This window comes from Chelonia mydas, chromosome 22 (assembly GCF_015237465.2).
Source record: "Chelonia mydas isolate rCheMyd1 chromosome 22, rCheMyd1.pri.v2, whole genome shotgun sequence".
Classification (NCBI taxonomy): domain Eukaryota; kingdom Metazoa; phylum Chordata; order Testudines; family Cheloniidae; genus Chelonia; species Chelonia mydas.
In genome coordinates, this window is record NC_051262.2 from 2640444 (window position 1) to 2661311 (window position 20868).

Below are 20868 nucleotides of genomic sequence, written 5' to 3' on the forward strand. Positions count from 1 at the left end.
TTTTTGCCAGACAAAAGACATTATATACATACACAGTATACGTTTTTTAAATTTTAAACTATTTAATACTGTACTCACCAATGATTGTGAAGCTTGGTTGATGCGGGGCATAGTGGGGTCGGGGCGCGGAGCCTTGTCCCACTCCACCCCTCCGGCGCTCCTGTCCGAGAGCGGGGTCGGGGGCTTGCTCACTCCCCAGCTGGAATGCCAGTGAGCGGGGCAAGCCCCTGTGCCTTGACCCCACTCTCTGGCAGGAGCAACGGGTGGAGCGGGGCGAGCCAAACAACTTTATAACAGAACGTTGCATGACTTTAAATGAGTACGTTCTCTAATAGATCAGCAACCTAATAACAAAACAATGTTAACTGGGATGACTTTAAGTGAGGAGTTACTGTATTTAATCAAATCACCTCTCAAACGTCTTTTTGATAAACAGCTTGAGCTTGCACTACCTATGTCAACGGGAGGGGTTCTCCTGTCATGATAGGTAATCCACCTCCCCGAGAGGCAATAGCTTATGGAAGAATTCTTCCGTCGACCTAGCATTGTCTACACAGGGTCTTATGTTGGCTTAGCTACGCCACTCAAGGATGTGGATTTTTTTTAAGCCCGTGAATGATGTAGTTAACCTAATTTTCTGGTGTAGACCAGGCCTTGGTGTCTCACTGTAAGGTATTTTCCCCAGCCCATAAGTCATTTTTGTGGCTCTCTGCTGCACCCTCTCCAGTTTTTCAACATCCTTTTTAAAATGTGGACACCAGAACTGAGCTCAGGGTTCCAGTATTTCTCTCACCAATACCATGTACCGAGATGAAAATCACCTCCGTATGGCTACTCACCCTCTTTGTATGTCCAAGGGTCTTATCAGCCCTTTGTGGCATGGCATTGCACTGGGCACTCACTTGTCCCCTGTGTCCCCTAAATCCTTTTCAGAGTCACTGCTTTCTAGGATACGACCCCCTCCCCCATTCTGTGTTCCTTGTTTCTAGATGTGCAACTCTGCTTTTGGCTGTATTAAAATACATTTGTTTGAATGGGCCCAGCTTGCTAAGCGCTTCAGATCCCTCTGTCGTCTTCATTATTACAGTCTACCAATAGAAAGCTGCAGTTTCAATGCAGAAGCCTGGCAAGGTTCAGTCCTCCAGCATCTACTAGGTGGATTCTACAGACAGACGAGACTGCAGACAGACGTTCTTGAGGAAGCCACGTGGCTTGATGCTGGCAGGTTCCAACAGGAAGAAACATCCTTGAAGGGAAACGCAGAGGCTGGGCTGGAGCATGGTTATGGAAGGGCCCACAAGTTGCACTTGGAGTGTGTACAGCATGATTGTAGGGCTGCGTATTTCTGAGTGCTAGCTGGTCCTAGTTGCGGACCAGTTGTAGGCACTGGAATTACAGCCAAAGCTTTAGAGACAAGGCTGAGAAACCAAATTGGATAAGGGCATGGGGGGAGGGGGAGGCCGAGACTGCAGATGGGGTTGATGTGGAGGAGGAAGAATGTGACGACAATGAAGACTAGAAATACTAGGGGGTCATACACATCGCAGCTTGTGTTGGCTGATCTCATTGCACCCACCAGGGGGCGTGCGCACGCAAGCCTCCATTCCCGCCTCCCGGGGTCCCGCCCCCCCATCCCCCCCTCTACTGCAGGGACTCTCTCTTACTCCCACCACTCCCTCCCTGCCTCATGCCTGGGGCTGTCCGCCCATTCTCCCTTCCCCTGCCATGGCAGAGTCTCGCTGTGCCCTCCACTCTTCCCACTGTCACATGCCAGGGTCCCCCAATCGCCCCTTGCCAGGGGTTCTGTGTGCCCCCTATTCCCCCTTCCTCCCATAAGTCATCCATTCTCCTCCCCCGTGTGCCAAAGACTGCGTGCACCCATACCAGGGTCCCTCAATTCCCCCCCCCCCCGCCCCCGGGCCTGCCAAGGGCAGGGCACGTCTCCCTTCCCCACGCAACATTGTTATTTGTCTCCTTTCTCTTTAGGAGATCAGACACTCAGTGTGTCCACGTATAATAACTCTTGGGAAGCTGGACAGAGCTGAGATTGGGGTGGAGGTGGGGGTAATTTTTATGCTGGAAGGCAGTAAAGGGTGCCATCAACCGCTCTTTAATCTATAGGCAATTGCAGAGCTTCTTGAAGCTCTGGCCATGTTAAACAGAGGCCGAGGCGCTGTGCGTACCCCATTTCCCCCTGTCCATTTTCAGATTTCCTCCCGAATCAATAGGGGTCTGCCCATTGATGCCTAGAACATTCCCTGAAATTCTGGAATTGATGGGGTGCAGTGTTTGAAAAGTGATGGCATGACAGACGGGCCACAAGTTGGGCGTAAGGCCTTGCAAGCTTGGCCTGCTAAGAGCAGAAGGGGAAAGTGGAGCTATACAGCCCTGCAAGAGCTAGTCTGACCTTGCCAGGATAGAGGAGGACAGAGAGAGGTCCAAGTGGGGGCGGGGGGTGGTGGTGGTAAGTAGCCAAACCGAAGAGGCATTCATAGATCTAGTCATAGTGATCCTGAGCGGCACCTCCTGCATGGATGGGGAAGCTGACCTGAGAGATCTGACGCAGATAAAGAACAGCATAAAATCTGGCCTCCTGGGAGCCTGGCTAGATGTGATGAGACGGGCGGAGTGTACCGGAGACGCTTGCACCATCCGTCTCTGCAAGGACAAGTGATGTGAGTATTGTCGGTTACCAGCAATTTGTTCAGCTCATGTTCAGTGTTGTGGGTGATTGGGCTCCCACTCTTTCCCTGAGCTTTTCCTAATATCCAGCCTGAACAGTCCCTTTTCTCTGCCTCTCATTACCCCAGTTGGAACTCTTTCCCTTCCGCTAAACAGTTCCTCTCCTCCTTGGCTTTTGCCCTTTCCCCTCCCCATCCTTGGCTAGCTCATGTCCAATCCACACTGATTTAGTTCTTACGTTTCCTCATCCTTCCCCCCACAATCACTTGTGGTGTTGCCCTTAGTCTGTCAGCCTCTTCAATGAGGCGCTGAGAATTTAAGGGCTCAGTTCGGCAAAGTTCTTGCGCCTGGAGACCCAGTGTCTGTTCTGCCTAAGGTCTGCCAGCCGCAGTGTTCCCACTGGTTGCAGCTATCGTAGTGGCCTGGGGAGGGAGAGATAAACTATCTCACACCAGCCCTTGTCTGTTAAGGGTTTGAAAGGCCCCTGAGACTGGTGCGGTATCTGATATGGAACCAGGGCAAAGAAATGGTGCCATGTGCTCCCGCCAGGCCAAAAGGCAGCTGCAGGGTGTTCACCCTGCTGTTTCCTAGTGTCCTGCCCAGCTAACCCAAGGCTCTGCCGTTGCAGGAGACAGCTTGGAGCAGGGAGGTGCCAGTATCACCATGGAAGATCAGTCTTCTGAAGGGAGCACGTTTCTGGCCATTGTGTCTGTACGAGCAATGAGCTCAATGAGCCCCAAACCTCTGTGCTTCCCCGAGGGCATCGTCCTCCTCCAGCCTCCTGGGGTAAGATCACCACCAGTTACTCAAAACTGCCCTTGTCTTCTGGCCAGCATCCCACAATATGTCCTGCTGCAGGTACTGCGGGAAGGCATTCATTCTCTGCATCGTATCTGTTACAGGCACCAGACACTACAACGCCAAGCAAGGCACAACTTTCCGAAAGGCTCTTGCAGGTCACAATTACCAACACACTGTGGCCTGGTTCTGTTTTGGGAGAAGTTTGGACGGTGTCTGTTCACATCTCACTTGCTGTACAACTTGTGTCCTCACAAGAGGGTTTTTGGATTGTTTGCTTTGCTCTTTAGACTAATCAGTCACATAACATAGTGCCACAGAAGTGCTTCTGATTGGGGTGGAGAAGTGTCTAACCGTTGTGGCAATCGGAACAGGACGAGTTTGGAGGAGAACAAAGAATGGAACGTGCCTTCACCGAGTGGCATTTAAATTGGACAAGCAGCAAGGAGACTCATGATGTTCTGTACAAAATAGCCATTTGCTTCGTAAGTGGGGAAATACCTCAGGGCTTGGAGTTCTGCAGAGATTCACTCCTGACCTTAGTCCTGCTGAAGATGATGCACTGAACCCTGTGCAGTTTACCCTCTCTCTGCATCTGTTGGACGGGTTCATAAATGAAAGGCCCTGTCTGCTCTCTAGGGACAGGAAAGATGCCGTATCACTTCTTGTAGGTCAGGGTTTGACCTAGTATCTTTGGCCAAATCGTCCCCCCACAGTACTGTCTGTTTATCAATGTACGCCACCTGCATCTTATAGTCCATTGCTCCTCCCTTACCCCCTCCCCCCCCCCGCCAAAGTCAGAGGCACTGAATGCCAGAAGGGCTGTTACTTCTCTGAACTGCACTAGTGTTTGTGTAGGGGTGGATGTTCTGGGCCGCATGCAGAGGTGATGTGTATCCGGGGGGCGGGAGAGAAATCAGCTAAGACCAAGCTGCTCTAATGTCCCATTTTCATTTCACAGACAGCAGGACTGAGCCCTTGGTTTGCAGAGACCTTAGTGGGGGGTTTCACATTGTAAAGTAAACAAGTTCAAACTAGCACCTTGAGAATCCACCTACTATACAAGCCTCATCCAGAGGCTTTTCTAGCAGAGCCAATGGCCAATTGGCTCCTTTAGTTTCGTTGAACGCCATTGCTTCCCCTAAAGAAGAATCCTTGGTGGAGGCAAATTTGCATCCCCTTCTCTGCCCTGCCCCTGGCTGCACTTTGACAGGTCACAGCCCCCCACCCTCAGCTCGCTGAGCCCAAAGAGGCTTAGACAGGGGTGTGGAGCTAAAAATCCTTTGAACTGGCTGGGTTCAGGCATCCTGTGTTGAGGTTAGGGTAGAATGGGGTTTGGAGAGCGAGTTGACAGCGGGAGCAGAGGAGCCAGTCCACAACGGGATATGCTGGGGAGTGGAAGTGCCCATTCAGGGTCCACCAGGCAAGGCTGCATGCACATCTGGGCACATCCAGCCCCTGCTCCTTGCGTATACAGAGCACCCACGGACAGTTGTCTGTGTGCATAGTGCCCCATCACACCCAGTTAGCACTCCCTACGCATACAGGGCACCTAGGGACTCTGCCCCATGTGCATGGAGCACCCATCACACCCAGGGACTGCTCCTGGGCCTACGGGGCACCCAGGGACTGAGCCACGTGTGCATGGAGCACCCGTCACACCCAGAGACTGCAACATAAGCAAAGCGCCTAGCAAACATTTATGCTGCTGTAAACCAGCCCTTCCATGTGCAGATCCTGCACCCCTGCACTAATGACCTGTTGTGGTGTGTAATGAGCACTGGACTAGCTCTCCATGGCACTCAGGCTCCCAAATGAGTGCTGAGACTCCCAACCTTGGCCAGCAGTCCTCAGACCAAGTGATTCTGTTAAGCTACCATTATGGCCAGCAGCCTCTGTGCCCAGCATGCCACCTGTGCACCCTCCCCATGCACTGCCTCTCCTTACCCTTGCACATCTCCTTGGAGCTGGCACCAAGCACCCGTCTTCCCTAGGAACCGCTCCATGGCACCCAACAGCCATGGCTGAGCACCCACTGCACCATGCGAGCTGCATGGGTATGCTGAGCAAGCTCTCAGTGCATGCCAGGCTGACCAGTGACCTTTCATGAGTGCAGCATGCCCTTAAGGGTCTGCACCCTCCATACACACTCAGCATCCCCTTTCCTTCGTGCTTAGAGGCTGAGTGATCCATTTCCGTCAGGAGTGAAGTGTCTGCTCTGCCCAGAGACCTTCCCATGTGCACCCAGTGCATTCAGTGTACACAGACTTGGATCTCTGTGTGCATCGCGCGACTGGCCCACCTTGCAACAAGCAATGCACACTGACCTCCTGTGTGCGCACCAAGAGACTGTCACATCAGTGACTCCTCCCCAGGCACCAAGACCTACAGTCAACCTCTCCATGAGCGTTGAGAGAAGCTACAGCAGCCACCGAGTGACCTCTCAGGGCCCCAAGATTCACCACTCCAGCCAGTGGCCTCTGCCTGCACCTTCCACGCATATCTGGCTTGGCTCGTTTATGCATCCCAGATGTGGGTGAGCGCATTCTCCTGCTCCTCCATCATGAAAATGTCTCAAATTTGGGAACTAGCCAGTGGGAGGAGTCACGCCCAAAATTCTGAGACCAAGTCATTGCTTCATAGATGGGCAGCTGCTTGGAAATCAGCTATTCCATGTGTCACTCACCAGTGTGGCCCTCATTAATATTCTGCCGTTATTACACTCATATTTAAAATGGTTATAGCCCATTTAACTCAAAAGATCCCAGCATGCCTGACAAGCCACCTAGAGCAGTGGTGAGTAAAACTTTAACACTGAGGGCTGAAATGGCAACTTGTCAGGAGTCTGAGAGTCACAACTCTGGAATATATTTACATACATTTGCATGATTTTATGTCTAGCCACATTCCCCCTTGATGCATTTAGAATAAAGGAGCTCAATCTGTTTAGCTTAACCTTCTCTTTGTTAAGGGGTGACCTGATCAGTCTGTAATTATCTACATGGGGAACAGATATTTGATAATAGGTTCTTCAAACTAGCAGATAAAGGTATACCAAGACCAGGTGGCTGGAGGTGGAAGCCGGACAAATTCAGCCTGCAAATAAGGTGCACATCTTTATGTGAGGGTAATTAGCCATTGGAACAACTCACCAAGGGCTGGGGTGGATTCTCCATCCCAGGCAATTTTAAAATCAAGACTGGTTGTCTTTTTTCCCTAAATGATCTGCTCTAGTTCAAATAAACAATGGAGGGAAATCCTTTGGCCTCTGTTTTAGAGGAGATCAGACGAGACGATCCCAGTGGTCTCTTCTGACCTTCTAAGCCACGAATCTAGATTAAAGCCAGAAACGATCGCAATGATCATTTAGTCTGACCTGCACCACGCAGGCCAGAGAATTCCACCCAGCCGTAGGAGTCAGAAGAGAGGGGTGTAGCACGGAAAAACAGCCGATAGGAGCTGACGTTCAAGTAGTCCCCACCCAGCTTTAAACTCACCGGCTCTTCCAGCTCATCACTATACAAGGTTTTCTGCTGGGCCTGGGAGGTGCTGAGGGCCTCTGCCCGGCAACCTCCGCTCCTGCTGAGCTCAATGGAAGGTGCAGGCAGCCAGACTGGATCCTGCATGATTTGTGCTGGCTCCAGCAGAGGGAGCCCGGCTGCAAAGAATGATCTGTCTCTGCCTCGCACAAAGCTTAGGGGAGCCAGTGCCGGATCTCGTTCAGGTTTAAACAAGCACCCAGCTGTGCTACAGGCTTATGTTGGGCCAGAGCCTGGTCTCAGCTGCACCAGAAGAAATCCATTGACTTCAGGAGTTAATCTGGATTCACATCCGTGGACCAGACCAGACCAGATTCCAGCCCTGTGCAGCTCATCAACTGTTACCTTGCTGGAGGCCAGCAGCATGGGGGGCACTGCACAAGTTATGCACTCTAGTGAGATGGCTGGCAACCACTAAAAAACACACTTTGTCTGTTCAAATATTCCAGGACAACTTGTTCATCTGGTGTTTTGTACCTAGTTATCACAGGGCCAGTGTGGAACGAGGTCAGCAGAGGCTCCGGTTTGAACAGTCACCCTCTGTGTGGGTGTAAATCACACCTGTTGGGGAAAGGCCTATGGCTCTAAGGAAGTTGGTTTCCCATTTCCCATCCCTTATCCCTGCCCCTGCATGCATGCACACGTCTGTCCCAGCAGCTGTCTGTCCTCTCCGTACAACTCCCCGCAGAGTAGCTGCTCCGGTGCCTTGATGCTCCGGCCCTGGGGAATACAGCTCCCTTGGCAGGGCACCCTTCTTCAGGGTGTTGGCTCCTAAATACCGTCAGCTGCACTAAATCCCTCCCAGCTGGCAGTGCCTCCCTGAGTTCCAGATGAGAACCCTCCAAAACCCAGGCCACTGGCTGGCTTGGTGGAGCCACTTCCCATGGACAGTGCTGGGGTGGGGTCCCTTCCACGGTGTGCCCAAACACCCCATCTCGCTAGAACACTCCATTACCTGGTTTCTTCCATTGCCCAGGTGTTATCAGACCGATCCAGGTACTGACGGGGGAGCATCGTGCCTCCTGCTGAAGGAAGGCCCAGGGCCATGAAGGCTGCAAGGTAGGCTGTGCCCATGATGTCTGGCGTAAAGCTGCACTGAGTTTGTTGTGGTCCTTGGCTGTGCAGAAACGGGGTGGGGCGTGACCTGAAATCGCCCAGACCAGGGTGGGCTGTCTGACTCCACCTTCCCCTGGGTTCTCTGGTTCAGCTGGAATGATCTCTGGCTAACTGGGGCCAGAGACATGGATGGGTGCAGGAGGACAGGAAATAGATTTCTCTGCAGGTATAAAATAGATTAATCTAATCTACTGCTGGGGCCCCCACACAAATCTAATCGGTTTGTTCATATTTAGGGCTTTGGTTAAGTCCTGATTTGATTTAAGAACATGTTAAAGTTGTTACTTTGCAGTTCTAATCTGATTAAGCATCAAGCTAACATTGCCCATGTTCATCTGGAGGTTTATTTTCCTAACTAGTAATTATTTGGGGCATATTCATTCTCCCAGTGGTAGGGAAGCTGCAAAGCGATTACTTTAGAGAGCTCCCTAGACCAGTTCACATGGGGTGAAATTCACCCATCCGTGCCTAGGCCTTTTGCTAGCCCCGGGCACAGATGGATGTCTGCTCATCTCGAGCTAGCACGTGTGCTCTGGATGCGGGTGTTAAACCCCAACGGTGATGGGGGTGGGATCTGGGGGTCCTGCCCACCAGTCGTATTTCTTGGCAAAACGTGGCTTGGGGCAGTCGGTATCTAGACAGCGAGGGAGACTCCCAGAGCGGTCAGAGAAATGTATCCTTTTTCCTCCATAGCTCAGCTGAGAAGTGCCTTCCACAGTTTACTCCGAGGTGCATAAATCTACACGTTAATATCATAGAATAACAGAGTTGGAAGGGACCTCTGGAGGCCATCTAGTCCAACCCCCTGCCCAGAGCAGGACCAATCCCAACTAAATCATCCCAGCCAGGGCTTTGTCAAGCCTGACCTTAAAAACTTCTAAGGAAGGGGATTCCACCACCTCCCTAGGTAACGCATTCCAGTGTTTCACCACCCTCCTAGTGAAAAAGTTTTTCCTAATATCCAACCTAAACCTCCCCCACTGCAACTTGAGACCATTACTCCTTGTCCTGTCCTCTTCTACCACTGAGAATAGTCTAGAACCATCCTCTTTGGATCCACCTTTCAGGTAGTTAAAGCAGCTATCACATCCCCCCTCATTCTTCTCTTCCGTAGACTAAACAATCCCAGCTCCCTCAGCCTCTCCTCATAAGTCATGTGTTCCAGTCCCCTAATCATTTTTGTTGCCCTTCGCTGGACTCTCTCCAATTTCTCCACATCCTTCTTGTAGTGTGGGGCCCAAAACTGGACACAGTACTCCAGATGAGGCCTCACCAATGTCGAATAGAGGGGAACGATCACGTCCCTCGATCTGCTGGCAATGCCCCTACTTGTACACTCCAAAATGCCATTGGCCTTCTTGGCAACAAGGGCACCCTGTTGACTCATATCCAGCTTCTCGTCCACTGTAACCCCTAGGTCCTTCTCTGCAGAACTGCTGCCTAGCCATTCGGTCCCTAGTCTGTAGCGGTGCATGGGATTCTTCCGTCCTAAGTGCAGGACTCTGCACTTGTCCTTGTTGAACCTCATCAGATTTCTTTTGGCCCAATCTTCCAATTTGTCTAGGGCCCTCTGTATCCTATCCCTACCCTCCAGCGTATCTACCACTCCTCCTAGTTTAGTGTCATCCGCAAACTTGCTGAGGGTGCAATCCACACCATCCTCCAGATCATTAATGAAGATATATAACCCAGGCTTCCACGGTGTGGCGCGCGTGGCTCAACCCCTCGGCCTGTGAGTGGGTGTGAGCCACAGGGACTGGGTCTCTGCTCAGGAAGCAGAAATTCACACTTGGCGATCCAAAGGTCCCAGGTTCCATCCCCTGCTGTCTTGGGTACATTAAGCAAATGGTTTCTTTTCTTTTTAATTCCATTGTCTGTTTGTAATAGCTCTTCTTTTTGTTAAGATTTCTTGTGTCTGGATAACTTTGCACAGACATCCCCAAGGAGAAGAGAACCCTGCAGCCTTTAGGAAAGGTGCTGAAAGGCGGAGAGTCTTTGTAAGCTACAACCCCTGTCCATTTCAGGGCTTGTCTACCCAGGGGTGTTGTCCGCACTAACTCCAGTTAGTCGGTGTGAAAATGCCTGTGTGCACACAATGTAATTCCTTAGAGCGCTGTGTGTAGCATGAATAAGTCTGCGTGTCTGTCATGGAAGTTACGCATTCCATGACTTTCCATGACTTCTGCAGCAGCTGGTTCGGGCTGCCCAAGTCGGCCAGCCCCTGGGGCAGCCGCAGTTTGGGTGTGGGAGGGGGCTCAGGGAAAGGGGTTGGGGTGCGGGGCAGTGCTTACCTTTGGGGGGGGCTCCCTGGCTCCCATTGGCATGTCCCTGCTGCTCCTAGGCGGAGGGGCCAGGGGTCTCTGCACATTGCCCATGACCACAGGCGCTGCCCCCACAGCTCCCATGGGCTGCGTTCCCGACCAATGGGAGCCGCGAAGCGGGCACTTGTGGCGGGAGCAGCGTGCGGAGCCCCCCTGGCTGCCCCTCCCGCTAGGAGCTGCAGGGGCATACCAGTTGGAGCCGGGTAGGGAGCCTTCGAGCCCCACCAACCCTCCCTCCCAGCACCAGCAGGGGTCCTGGACCACCCTCGCAGAGCACCCTCAGCCCCCCAGCCCAAGTTTGTTAGGGATATATAGTAAAAGTCATTGGCAGATCACGGGTTGTGAATTTTTGTTTACTTCCCATGACCTGTCCATGGCTTTTACTAAAAATACCCGTGACTAATATGTAGCCTGAACCATGAGTACACGCTGATGGACGTTGAAAGAGGGCACAGCAACCCCATGCACACAGGACTGCACACCAACCAGCTAAGCCCTCTGTGTGGACAAGGTCTCAGTCAAGGACCCTGGACAGAGGAGTGCTGAGTTGCCATGAAGCCAGGGACGGGGGAGCCAAAGGCCTGAGGTGGAGGGGATACAGGTCACCACTCCCGTCACCGTCAGAGGGGTCCTTGGAGGAGCGGGCGACAGAAGTGGCTTCAGGTCTCTGGATTCTGTCGCAGTTGCTGGGAGGAGCCAGCTGATGGATTTCCTGCCAATGCTGCTGCTGCCTATTGCTGAGAAGGGAACGCATGGTGCAAGAATGTGTTTGTCACCATAACCCCTGCCCCATCTTGCATGGCAAAATGAATCACTGACTGCAAAGCTCTGCCCACTGAGCCCAGTCTGTGCAGCTGATGCGAAGACAGGCCCCGCTCCTGCTATTGAATCCACACTTGCAAACCTTTGTGCCTCTATGGAGTCTGGCTGAAATCAATGGAGCGTGCCTGTGTGTGGCTCCAAGTGCAGGATTGGGCCCCAAAGGAGACCACCTGGGAGATGAGCACTCCTCACCATTGCTGGTGAAATGAAGAAAAATGCCCTGTGGGTGGGAGAAGAAGCCTGCCTGCACCTGGAGCTCCCATAGTCCTTGATTCCACAGCCTGGAACTTGCCACAGAATCTACCATTTCATATTTTTAAAAAGTACACTTCTAATCCTCATGTGGCTATTGAGTAACTAGTGTGATTGAGTGTAACCAGGGCTGGAGTCTGAGGCAGCCTGAAATGATATAATGTGGACACAAGAACAAATGGATATAAACCGGCCACCAGGAAGTTTAGACTTGCAATTAGCTGAAGGTTTCTAACCATCAGAGGTGTGAAGTTCTGGAACAGCCTTCCAAGGGAAGCAGTGGGGGCAAACAACATATCTGGCTTCAGAACAAAGCTTGATAAGTTTATGGAGGGGATGGTATGACAGGATAGCCTAATTTTGGCAATTAATTGATCTTCAACTACTAGCGGTAGATATGCCCAATGGCCTGTGATGGGATGTTAGATGGGGTGGGATCTGAGTTACTACAGAGAATTCTTTCCTGGGTATCTGGCTGGTGAATCTTGCCCACATGCTCAGGGTTCAGCTGCTCGCCACATTTGGGGTCGGGAAGGAATTTTCCCCCAGGGCAGATTGGCAGAGGCCCTGGGGGGTTTTCACCTTCCTCTGTAGCATGGGGCACGGGTCACTTGCTGGAGGATTCTCTGCACCTTGAAGTCTTTAAACCACGATTTGAGGACTTCAATAGCTCGGACATAGGTGAGAGGTTTTTCGCAGGAGTGGGTGGGTGAGATTCTGTGGCCTGCGTTGTGCAGGAGGTCAGACGAGATGATCAAAATTGTCCCTTCTGACCTTTAAAGTCTATGAAGGTCTATGATAGCAGGGAGAGGTATGTGAACGTACCAGTTCAGCTCATTAGGGAGACACGGTGGGGGAGGTAACCTCTCTTATTGGACCAACTTCTGTTGGGGAGAGACACAAGTTTTTGAGCTACGCAGAGCTCTTCTTAAGAGTGGAACAGATTATTTAGCACAAGCAGTTAGCACATCTTGTAAGGGATCGTTCAAGGCAGAGGGGCCTTTTAATACCTCTGCAGTCATAAGGCAATCTGTTCCACCTTGCAGTTTGAAGTACCTGTCCCAGCCCTGAAGAAGAGCTCTGTGGAGCTCGAAAACTTGTCTCTCACCAACCGAAGTGGGTTCAGTGAAAGCTATTCCCTCATCCACCTGGTCTTTCTAATATCCTGGGACCAACATGGCTACAGCAACACTGCATGCGGTTGAGATCACTATTGTAACTTCTGGATCAAGGCATGTTTCTGCTTTGGCAGCAGCTGGGGGAGTTGCCATAGATGCAGAAGGTGTAACGTCTTCATGGGGGATCAGGGACTTGATTTGCTTTTTCATGCTAAAGTTGTGGTGTTTATGAGCGAGACAGATCCCTGTGTGCTGAGTAGGTCAGTGTTAAGGGGAAGCTGGGCCAGCCTCTGAAGTGCTCGTAGGTCCTGCGTGGAGGCATTGCAGAAGCACTAAGCTTTGTTCTGGCTGGCTCTGTTTACTGTTTCCCCTTCTCTGTGCTGTTGAGTTTAGTCTCAGGGTTGTTTTGTTTTGTTTTTAATTTAGAGTAAAACTTGCCAGACTGAGAACACAGCTCCAAGCAGCGTGTCTGCAAATGAGGTGGGAATGCGAGGCTGGTGTGAGGACAGCTGCTCACACCTTGGAGCTACGTACACTATGTGTCAGTCACTAAGGAGAAATTGCATGCACAGCAACTCCAGGTGGGATGGGCAAAAGTTGGAGCCCTTTGTGTAAGCCTCCCCCTTAGGAACATAGGACTGAAATGGACCTTCTGGCTCCTCACGTCCAGCCCCATGTATTGCAGGCAGCCCACTCATATAGTTCTCTTCCTAAACTGACCAAGCTCCACCTTAAAATTAGCTAGGTTGTGTGCCCAGGGCTGAGAGTCCTCTTGTTACCGCCTGCCTCCAGGGTGCTCCTGTATAACACAGGGCACTGGTACTGAAACAAACAAGGGTTAGTTAAGGAAAGACCGAGATTCCCCTAGAAACAGGAGCGTGTGCTGGAAACAAATGGCTACACTACAAACCAAAATCATAAAATGTGAACTAGGACTGACACTTATTAACAGTTCCCTTTCCTAGCTTGAACGTTGGGGCAAAACCTCCCTTTTAATCTGTTGCAGAGCTGGCTGGCTTCACTGGAACCAGGATCCAATCTTCCCTGAAACGCCCCTCACAACACGATCTCTCAGTTCCCCTGAGCATCCTTGCAGCCCTTCTTTGGAGTCCTCTTTCTTGACCCCGGGTGCCCCGAACGGTGCGTGCCCCGAACGGCGCGTGCTGATCCAGCTGAGCTGCCCCCACGGCCTGGTACCATGGCAGCAGGCTCAAGAACGCTTCAGCTGCCAGCACCTGAAGGCTACTGACTATTGACTCTGATCCTACAATAGGATCTCACAGGGTGTTTGTGGCAGGACCAGGGCCTAGGCCAGCTAGGGGTGAGTGAATTGTTCTTCTCCAGAGGGGGACAAGGAGAGGCTTGAACGTTTGGGCTGGGGAAAGGACAGGGGCAGCTGGTGTGGGTGAAAGAGAAGGGACAGTTGTGGCGGGGGGAGGGGAGTTAATGTTTCACACCCAGCCCTCCCACTCCTGTAAGTCACAAAGTTCAGGCCTGCCAGGCCCAGCCCCTCAGCTCACCTGCTATACCCCTCCCCTGTCTCTTGGGTTTGTATTGTGTGGGGCAGGGTTTCCCGAGAAGGGCAGCTATCAGCCAGGGAGCCAAGCCCCTGAGCTAGTGTGGCTGGGGGTGAGGGGTTACCTCCCAGCCAGCATCCTGCAGCAGGTACATTATTAGGACCAGGTGTATAACGTGGGGGTGCCAGCGGTGCTTCGGGCTGAGCAGGGAGGCAGTGTGCCAAGCCCTGCACCCACGCTGAGACCCCCCTGGCCCTGAAGAGCTCCCCCGCCCCCCAGGAAGGGGAGAGGGAATGGAAAGTTGTTCTCTGCGTTTTGCAGCTGGGAACTGCTGGGGCTGCAGTGACTGGCCCAGGGTCCCACAGAGGACTAGAGCCCGGCTCGATCGGAGTCCCAGCCCGGGGCCTCCTCTCAGCTTGTGTCCGATGGCGGGGAGGGGGGCAAAGCCAGGAGACGATCGAGCAGGCTCCGGCTGCCGGGCGCTGCTGGCTGGGCAGTGCCAGAGCGGGGACCCCCTCCCATGGGCTCTCCCGGGACACAGGACCAGCCCCTCCCCCGCCTGGGGAGCCGCCCCCCGACCTGATCGGCTCGCCCCGCCCCCACCGCTCCCCCCCCACCTGCTGGAGCCGCCCCACCTGGGCAGCGGGCCCCGCCCCCGACTCCTCCTCCCGCCCCGGGCTGCGCGCCGGCACCTGCCGCGCTCGGCTCTGCTCCGCTCCGCCGCGGGATGAGCGCGGCGCTGCAGCCGCCCGTGCGGGGAGCCGGCGGGATGGAGCCGCTGCCGCTGGCCCTGGGGCTGGCCGCGCTGCTGGGTGAGTGAGCCGGGCCGGGCGCGGAGCGGGGCAGCCCGAGGGGTGGGGATCGCGAGCGGCTGGGCGGCCGGACTCTGCCCCGGGGCAGGGACAGGAGCGGTCCCGGGAGGGGAGCCTCTAGCGCCGAGCTCGCCCGGCACCCCGGCAGGTGCGAGGCGCGGGGAGGGGGCGGACGTGGCTCAGTCCCCGGCCCCCCAGATCGGGGGGCTCCGCGCCTCCGTGGGGTGTCTCGGCGCTTCCCCCCACCCCCGGCACGGGCTGGCTCGGGGCGCCGCGCCGCTCTGGGCTGGGGTGACCGCTCCCCACCGGGAGCCCCGCAATCGGCCAGGGCAGAACCGACCCATTTCGCAAGTTTCCAGCCCCCGGGCAGCTGGAGGCGCTTCCCCAGGCTGCCCGCTCAGAGCCGGCCGCGGAGGGCCCCGGACCCCCTGGGCGGCGGGGAGAGGGGGCTGCGCCTGGAGGAGCTATCCCCGGACACTGCCGCTCTGGGCCAGCCTGGGCGCCCTCTCGTCTCATGGCTCTGAGCGGGGCCAGCCCCGGGCGCTTCAGCCGCAGGGCAAAAACCCGTGAGGGCGCCAGGGGTGGAATAATGGATCCCCAGGGGCAGCGCCTCCCTGCCCCCAGGCTGCCCGTGGGTTTTGGAGCCCCAGAAATATCAAGCAGAAAGGAGAATGTTTTGGAAAGTTACAAGCAACTGAAAACAGGGTTTGAATGAGAACCATTAGGGAACCTTAACTGTCCTAGTCCTAGAGACCCTCCCTGAATGAGAGATTGATTCCAAGCAGGACAGTGGGTGTCCTTGGCGTTTTCAACACCTGGTCTAAAGGTAGCTGTGGATGTTCGCCTTGCCTAGGCCGGAGGACCCAAAATAGAGGGGGTAAGGGAAGGGCTGGGTAGCCAAGCCGCTTCCTTACTGAGCATCACTTGTGTGCACAGCATAGCCTGCCCTTACCCCCCGCCGCCCTGGAAAGGGTTAAACACTCTACCCCTGTGCGCTGCATACAAGAAGTACGCTGGCTTTGGACCCCTACCTGGGTCCAGTTGAGCCGAGCTTTCATCAAACACGCCACAGTGTTTCTCTGCACAGGCTGTCGCCCTGGCCAAGTTGAGCTTTCTACTCCCAGCTGTGGGTCAAACTTTTCTATTTAAGTCTCCGTTGTTTGTAGTGCGGTGAGTGTGCGTTGTCCCTGTTTGTTCCCTGAACTGGGTTTGTTCAGACCTTCCAAACGGAAAGTCACCTTTATGGAAAGAGACCGAGCCCCAGAAATATCAAGCAGAAAGGAGAATGTTTTGGAAAGTTACAAGCAACTGAAAACAGGGTTTGAATGAGAACCATTAGGGAACCTTAACTGTCATAGTCCTAGAGACCCTCCCTGGATGAGAGATTGATTCCAAGCACTGTTAGGATCTGGTCTGATCTCCTGCCTAACCCACGCCACAAAAGTTCGCCCAGGGTTTCCTGCATCAAGCCTGTTAAGTCCTGTCTGATTTAGCGTGGGGTTCGGTGTGCTCTGTACCTGGTGTATCTCTGAGGTCCAGTCATGGAGTTATCAAAATGCTTTTCTGGGTTTGACTGTCAAAGCAGCCTAGGTCTTCCAAATCAATCTGCTTCGGCCGCTGTCTCAAACAGCGGGTGAGATTTGGAAGAATGAGCTGCATTCTGGGCTTGTTCGAGCAAATTGCATTGGTGTAACTGCGTCTGCCAGCGGTATGAAAAAGCCACCCCCCCCTCACGGCGTAGTGACGCCGCCCTCGGTCCCTGTGTAGACAGTGCTATGGATGGTGACGGGAGGCCCCCGTCCGTCAGCATAGGAAGCATACACTGAAGCGCTGCGGCACCACGGCTCTGCTGCTGTTGTGTGTTAAGCGTAGACAAGCCCCTAGTCTGCCTGGGCAGCCCACAGCAGACGTGCAGTGTGTGCCCCTGGATATATCTTCTTGCTGGCGAGGACAGGCAGACAGAGACCTTGTCTGCACTGCAAATGTATGTCGACCTAAGTTACATCCGCATACAGCCGCTGCGGTTATTACATAGCTGGTGCATGTGCACACTGGACTCCTGGTGTTGGTGGTGCACGTCCTCACCAGGAGCGCTTGCACCGATGCAGTCTGCTTTACTGACATCCGTGTGAGCTGGTCAGGCATGATGCTCACCTCTTTAAGACGCAGGACGGTTCAGAAACCTGCAAGCAGGGACATTCTTTCCTGATCGGTGAATTACCTTTGGGAATGTTGAAATGCTAAGAGCGATCGTGGGAAAGCCAGCCTGTCCCTTGATCCCCTGGTTCACGAAGCCGTACACCAGTCACTTTGACAGCACCAAGGAACAATTCACATACAGGTTCAGCAGGTGCAGAATGACAGTCAAATGTGCCTTTGAGTATTTGAAGGGTTGCTGACCGTGGGCGGCAGGTATCGTAGGCAGGGGGAGGCTGTGCCTCCCCAAACAGCCTAGTGTAGCCATGCTTTGCCCCCTCCTGCACATCCCAGTGCTCTCCCCTGGCTGGTCTGCCTCCCACTCCCGCAGGGACTTAAGGCAGCTGAGGCTGGGGCCGGGCCCACGCCGCCTGGAACACTGGGGCTGGGGATGGCCTGGCTGCCCGGAGCACTGTGGGCACTGCGGCCGCACCGCCCGGCCTCCCAGAGCACCGGGGCTGGGGGCACGACTGCACGGCACTCCTGGGCTGGCCGCCCAACACACCAAAGCTGGCCGCTGCTGCTGGGGTTGCGGTGTGGGTGCTACTGCGGGGGAGGGGGGCAAAAGGGAAGTGTGGGCAGAACAGGAGGGGCCAGAGGCTAGCCTCCCCCAACAGCTGTGTCACTGGCTGCCCATGTTGCTGGCGTTGTTTGCTTACAAGATTGGCCTTCAGTGAGAAAAATATCCCAATGGTTATAGCTGCCAGCTGTGTTCCGCATAATATCTGTGAAGCTACAGGGGAAAAGGGTGGCGGTGGAGTGGCTGTTTGCTGAATGTGAACAGCCAGATACCAGGGCTATTAGAAGAGCTCAACATGAAGCTATATGGTTCAGGGAGGCTTTGAAAGACAATTTTAATAGTGTGCCACAGTAGTTTGTGTTGATGCACTGCCTGGCCCTGCTCATTTGCAGCCCGGTATGAATCTTGTAGTGAGTGTTGTGTACGTAGGACTGTAACATTGTCAATGCACCTATAAATAATGTCTGTGGATGATGTTATGGGTTCTGTGACAAAGTGAAGTAACAGGAAATTGGTGAGTGTCAGACCTGCTCAGCACCAGACAGCAAATGTTGTGAACTAACAAAGGTTAATTTTGTTCCAAAAATATAATTTTATTCCGTAACATGAACCAGGAAATTAAAAAAAAATACAAAACTTAATCAATTAAGGGAACAGAACTTTTGAAGGGGAAAGAACACTCATTTCCATTTCAGGTACATATAAACCAACTGTGGCTTTCACAGGTCAGTGTATGTGATGCTGTGAATGTCTTTAATGTCTCCCAAGGTGGAGTGGCAAGGGTAGTCCACTGACCCCTGCTGCCACCTGGGATGTTGGGGGCAGGGAGGTATAGGGCGGTCCCGATATTGAATTCTCAATGGGCTGCAGGCGGACGCGAGCATGGGATTGTTGAATCTGCAAGTCTGCCAGAGTCTACAGCATCTCAGTTTGCACAAGCACCTCCTCTTGCTCATTCCTCTCCTTTACCTGCACCTTTCTCCTCTCCACTCCGTCCTTCTCCAGGCTGTCTGCAGTGGTGATCCTCCAGGCCCTGTGCTCCTTCCCCGATGCAGCATTGGCTTGCAGAATCTCCTGGAACATGTCACCCCGAGTCCTCTTCCTCCTCCTCTGTCAGCACCACATCGCTTGTTGGCCTCCCTGGCCTTCTGGTACTTCTGCTGCAGCTCCTTGGGTCTCACGCAGTGCTGCTGCGGGCCCCTGAGGTAGCCGTTCTCCTGCCTCCCCCAAGCAATCTGCTCGTAGATGTCCATGTTTCTGTGGCTGGGTCAGAGCTCTTTTTGCACAGCCTCTTCTCCCCACAGGCCCAGGAGATGCAGTATCTTCTGTCCGCTCTAGGCAGGAGCGCGTCTGCAGCGTGTAGCTGGCATGGTCAGCTGGGCGGTTGCACTCAACAATGGAGAAGTGCCAGGTGCTTACCACACTAGGCAACCAAAGATTTCAAAAATACTCAGGGCTTCAATGGGGAGGGCAGTGGAGTTCACAGCTGTGACCAGTGTGGTCACTGCGGGGCATTGTGGGACAGCTCGTGGAGGCCAGTAACAGCCAGTGTAAGTAACGCAGTGTCTACACTATCCCTGTTGACCAAACTACATTGACCGTGACTCTCCGCTGCTCTGGGTGGTGATGTTATTAAGTCAGCATACCTGGGCACTTACGTCTGTGGGAGCCAAATGTAAGTGAAGACTAGAGGTGGGCAAACTACGGCTCGCGGGCCACCTCCGGCCTGCGGGACCCTCCTGCCCAGCCCCTGAGCTCCTGGCCCGGGAGGCTCACCCCGGCCCCTCCCCCGCAGCCTCAGCTCACTGCGCCGCTGGCACAATGCTCCGGGCGGCGGGGCTGCGAGCTCTTGCCGGGCGGCGGGGCTGCGAGCTCTTGCCGGGTGGCGGGGCTGCAGAGCCGTGGCCTGACCCGATGCTCTGTGCTGCGCGGTGCGGGGCTGGCTCCATCCGGGCGGGGCGGCTGTAGCACCGCCAGCCACCAGCGCTCCAGGCAGCGCGGTAAGGGGGCAGGGAACAGGGGGCGGGGGGTTGGATAGAGGGCAGGGGAGTTCAGGGTGGTGGTCGGGGCGGGGAACGGGGGTTGAATGGGGGCAGGGGTCCTGAGGGGGGGAAGGCAGGAAGGAGAGGGGCGGGGGGTCCGGGGGGCAGTCAGGGACAGGGAGGGATGGACGGGGCAGGGGTCCCGGGAAGGCCGTCAGGGAACAGGGGGGTTGGATGGGGCAGGGGTCTCGGGGGGCAAGAAACGGGGGGGGGTGTCGGATGGGGGTGGGGGCCAGGCCACGCCTGGCTGTTTGGGGAGGCACAGCCTCCCCTAACTAGCCCTCCATACAATTTCGGAAACCTGATGTGGCCCTCAGGCCAAAAAGTTTGCCCACCCCTGGTGTAGACACATGCACAGCTAGGTTGACTTACACTGCCTTGTGTCGACCTAACCATATAGTGTAGACCAGGCCGCCTGGAGAGCAGGTGGAGGCTGCAGTGATAGACGCCATTTCTGCTCTGCCGCTTTTTACTATGCTTTGCCTTTTACCATCGTGGTTCCCACAACCCTCCCTTGCCTGAAATGTTCTCTTGTCTTGGTTTGGCTTGATCCAATTTAGATGGCAATATGCAGGACGTAGCATGTGGTTAATCTGTTTGTAGGGCACTGTGTAAGTGTGTCTGGGCCTTTATAAATGATTTGTGACGATATAGCTTATAGAGTCCATGACAGCGCTAAGCCCATTAAAAATGCTACCCTACAGATGCCCACCCTTGAATTGCTGAAATCACCGAGAGCTGGGAAAGGAAGTTACTTTTTAGTAACTGAAAAGTTTTGAAGCTAATTTTGAATTAACCGCGCTCACATGTGTGATGATCACAGCACTGGCAATCTTATTCCGTGTGGGCTCGCTGGGGAAACGCGAAGTCTGTCGCTTTCCTCCATTTGGCACGGTTGGTGAAATCTGTGCGTGTACTGGAGCGGGGTTTCTATCTCGCTAGTGTAAAGAGGTGAGTTCTCAGGCAGCCATACCTCCTGCTGGCTTCTTTCCTTCACCCCTGGCCCTCGACACCAGGCCTGTCCCACCAGCTCTCCAGTGTTGCAGGGGCCGGGAGGCAGGCTATGTCCTGGACCCAGGCTGATGATTGGTTGCCGTAATCTTTCCAGTAACGGTCTGGACCATTGCAATGCT

At 54.1% G+C, this 20868-nt stretch overlaps 1 protein-coding gene and 2 long non-coding RNA genes across 3 annotated transcripts in view; all 3 read left to right on the forward strand.

Annotated features, from left to right (window-relative positions):
• Positions 1-30: 30 nt before the first annotated feature.
• LOC119564030 lies at positions 31-7448 on the forward strand. The gene is made up of 3 exons (XR_005222931.2): positions 31-2675; positions 3311-3468; positions 3585-7448. It is a non-coding gene; the product is annotated as an uncharacterized LOC119564030 (long non-coding RNA).
• A 313-nt stretch (positions 7449-7761) lies between these two features.
• LOC122463525 lies at positions 7762-14736 on the forward strand. The gene is made up of 3 exons (XR_006286968.1): positions 7762-8078; positions 13075-13229; positions 13655-14736. It is a non-coding gene; the product is annotated as an uncharacterized LOC122463525 (long non-coding RNA).
• A 50-nt stretch (positions 14737-14786) lies between these two features.
• Positions 14787-20868, forward strand: part of ESAM (endothelial cell adhesion molecule) — a 90931-nt gene continuing 84849 nt past the window's right edge. The window contains exon 1 of the mRNA XM_037882327.2: positions 14787-14977. Coding sequence (XP_037738255.1) covers positions 14893-14977 — 85 coding nt within the window. The 5' untranslated portion in view covers positions 14787-14892. The remainder of the gene's footprint in view (positions 14978-20868) is intronic.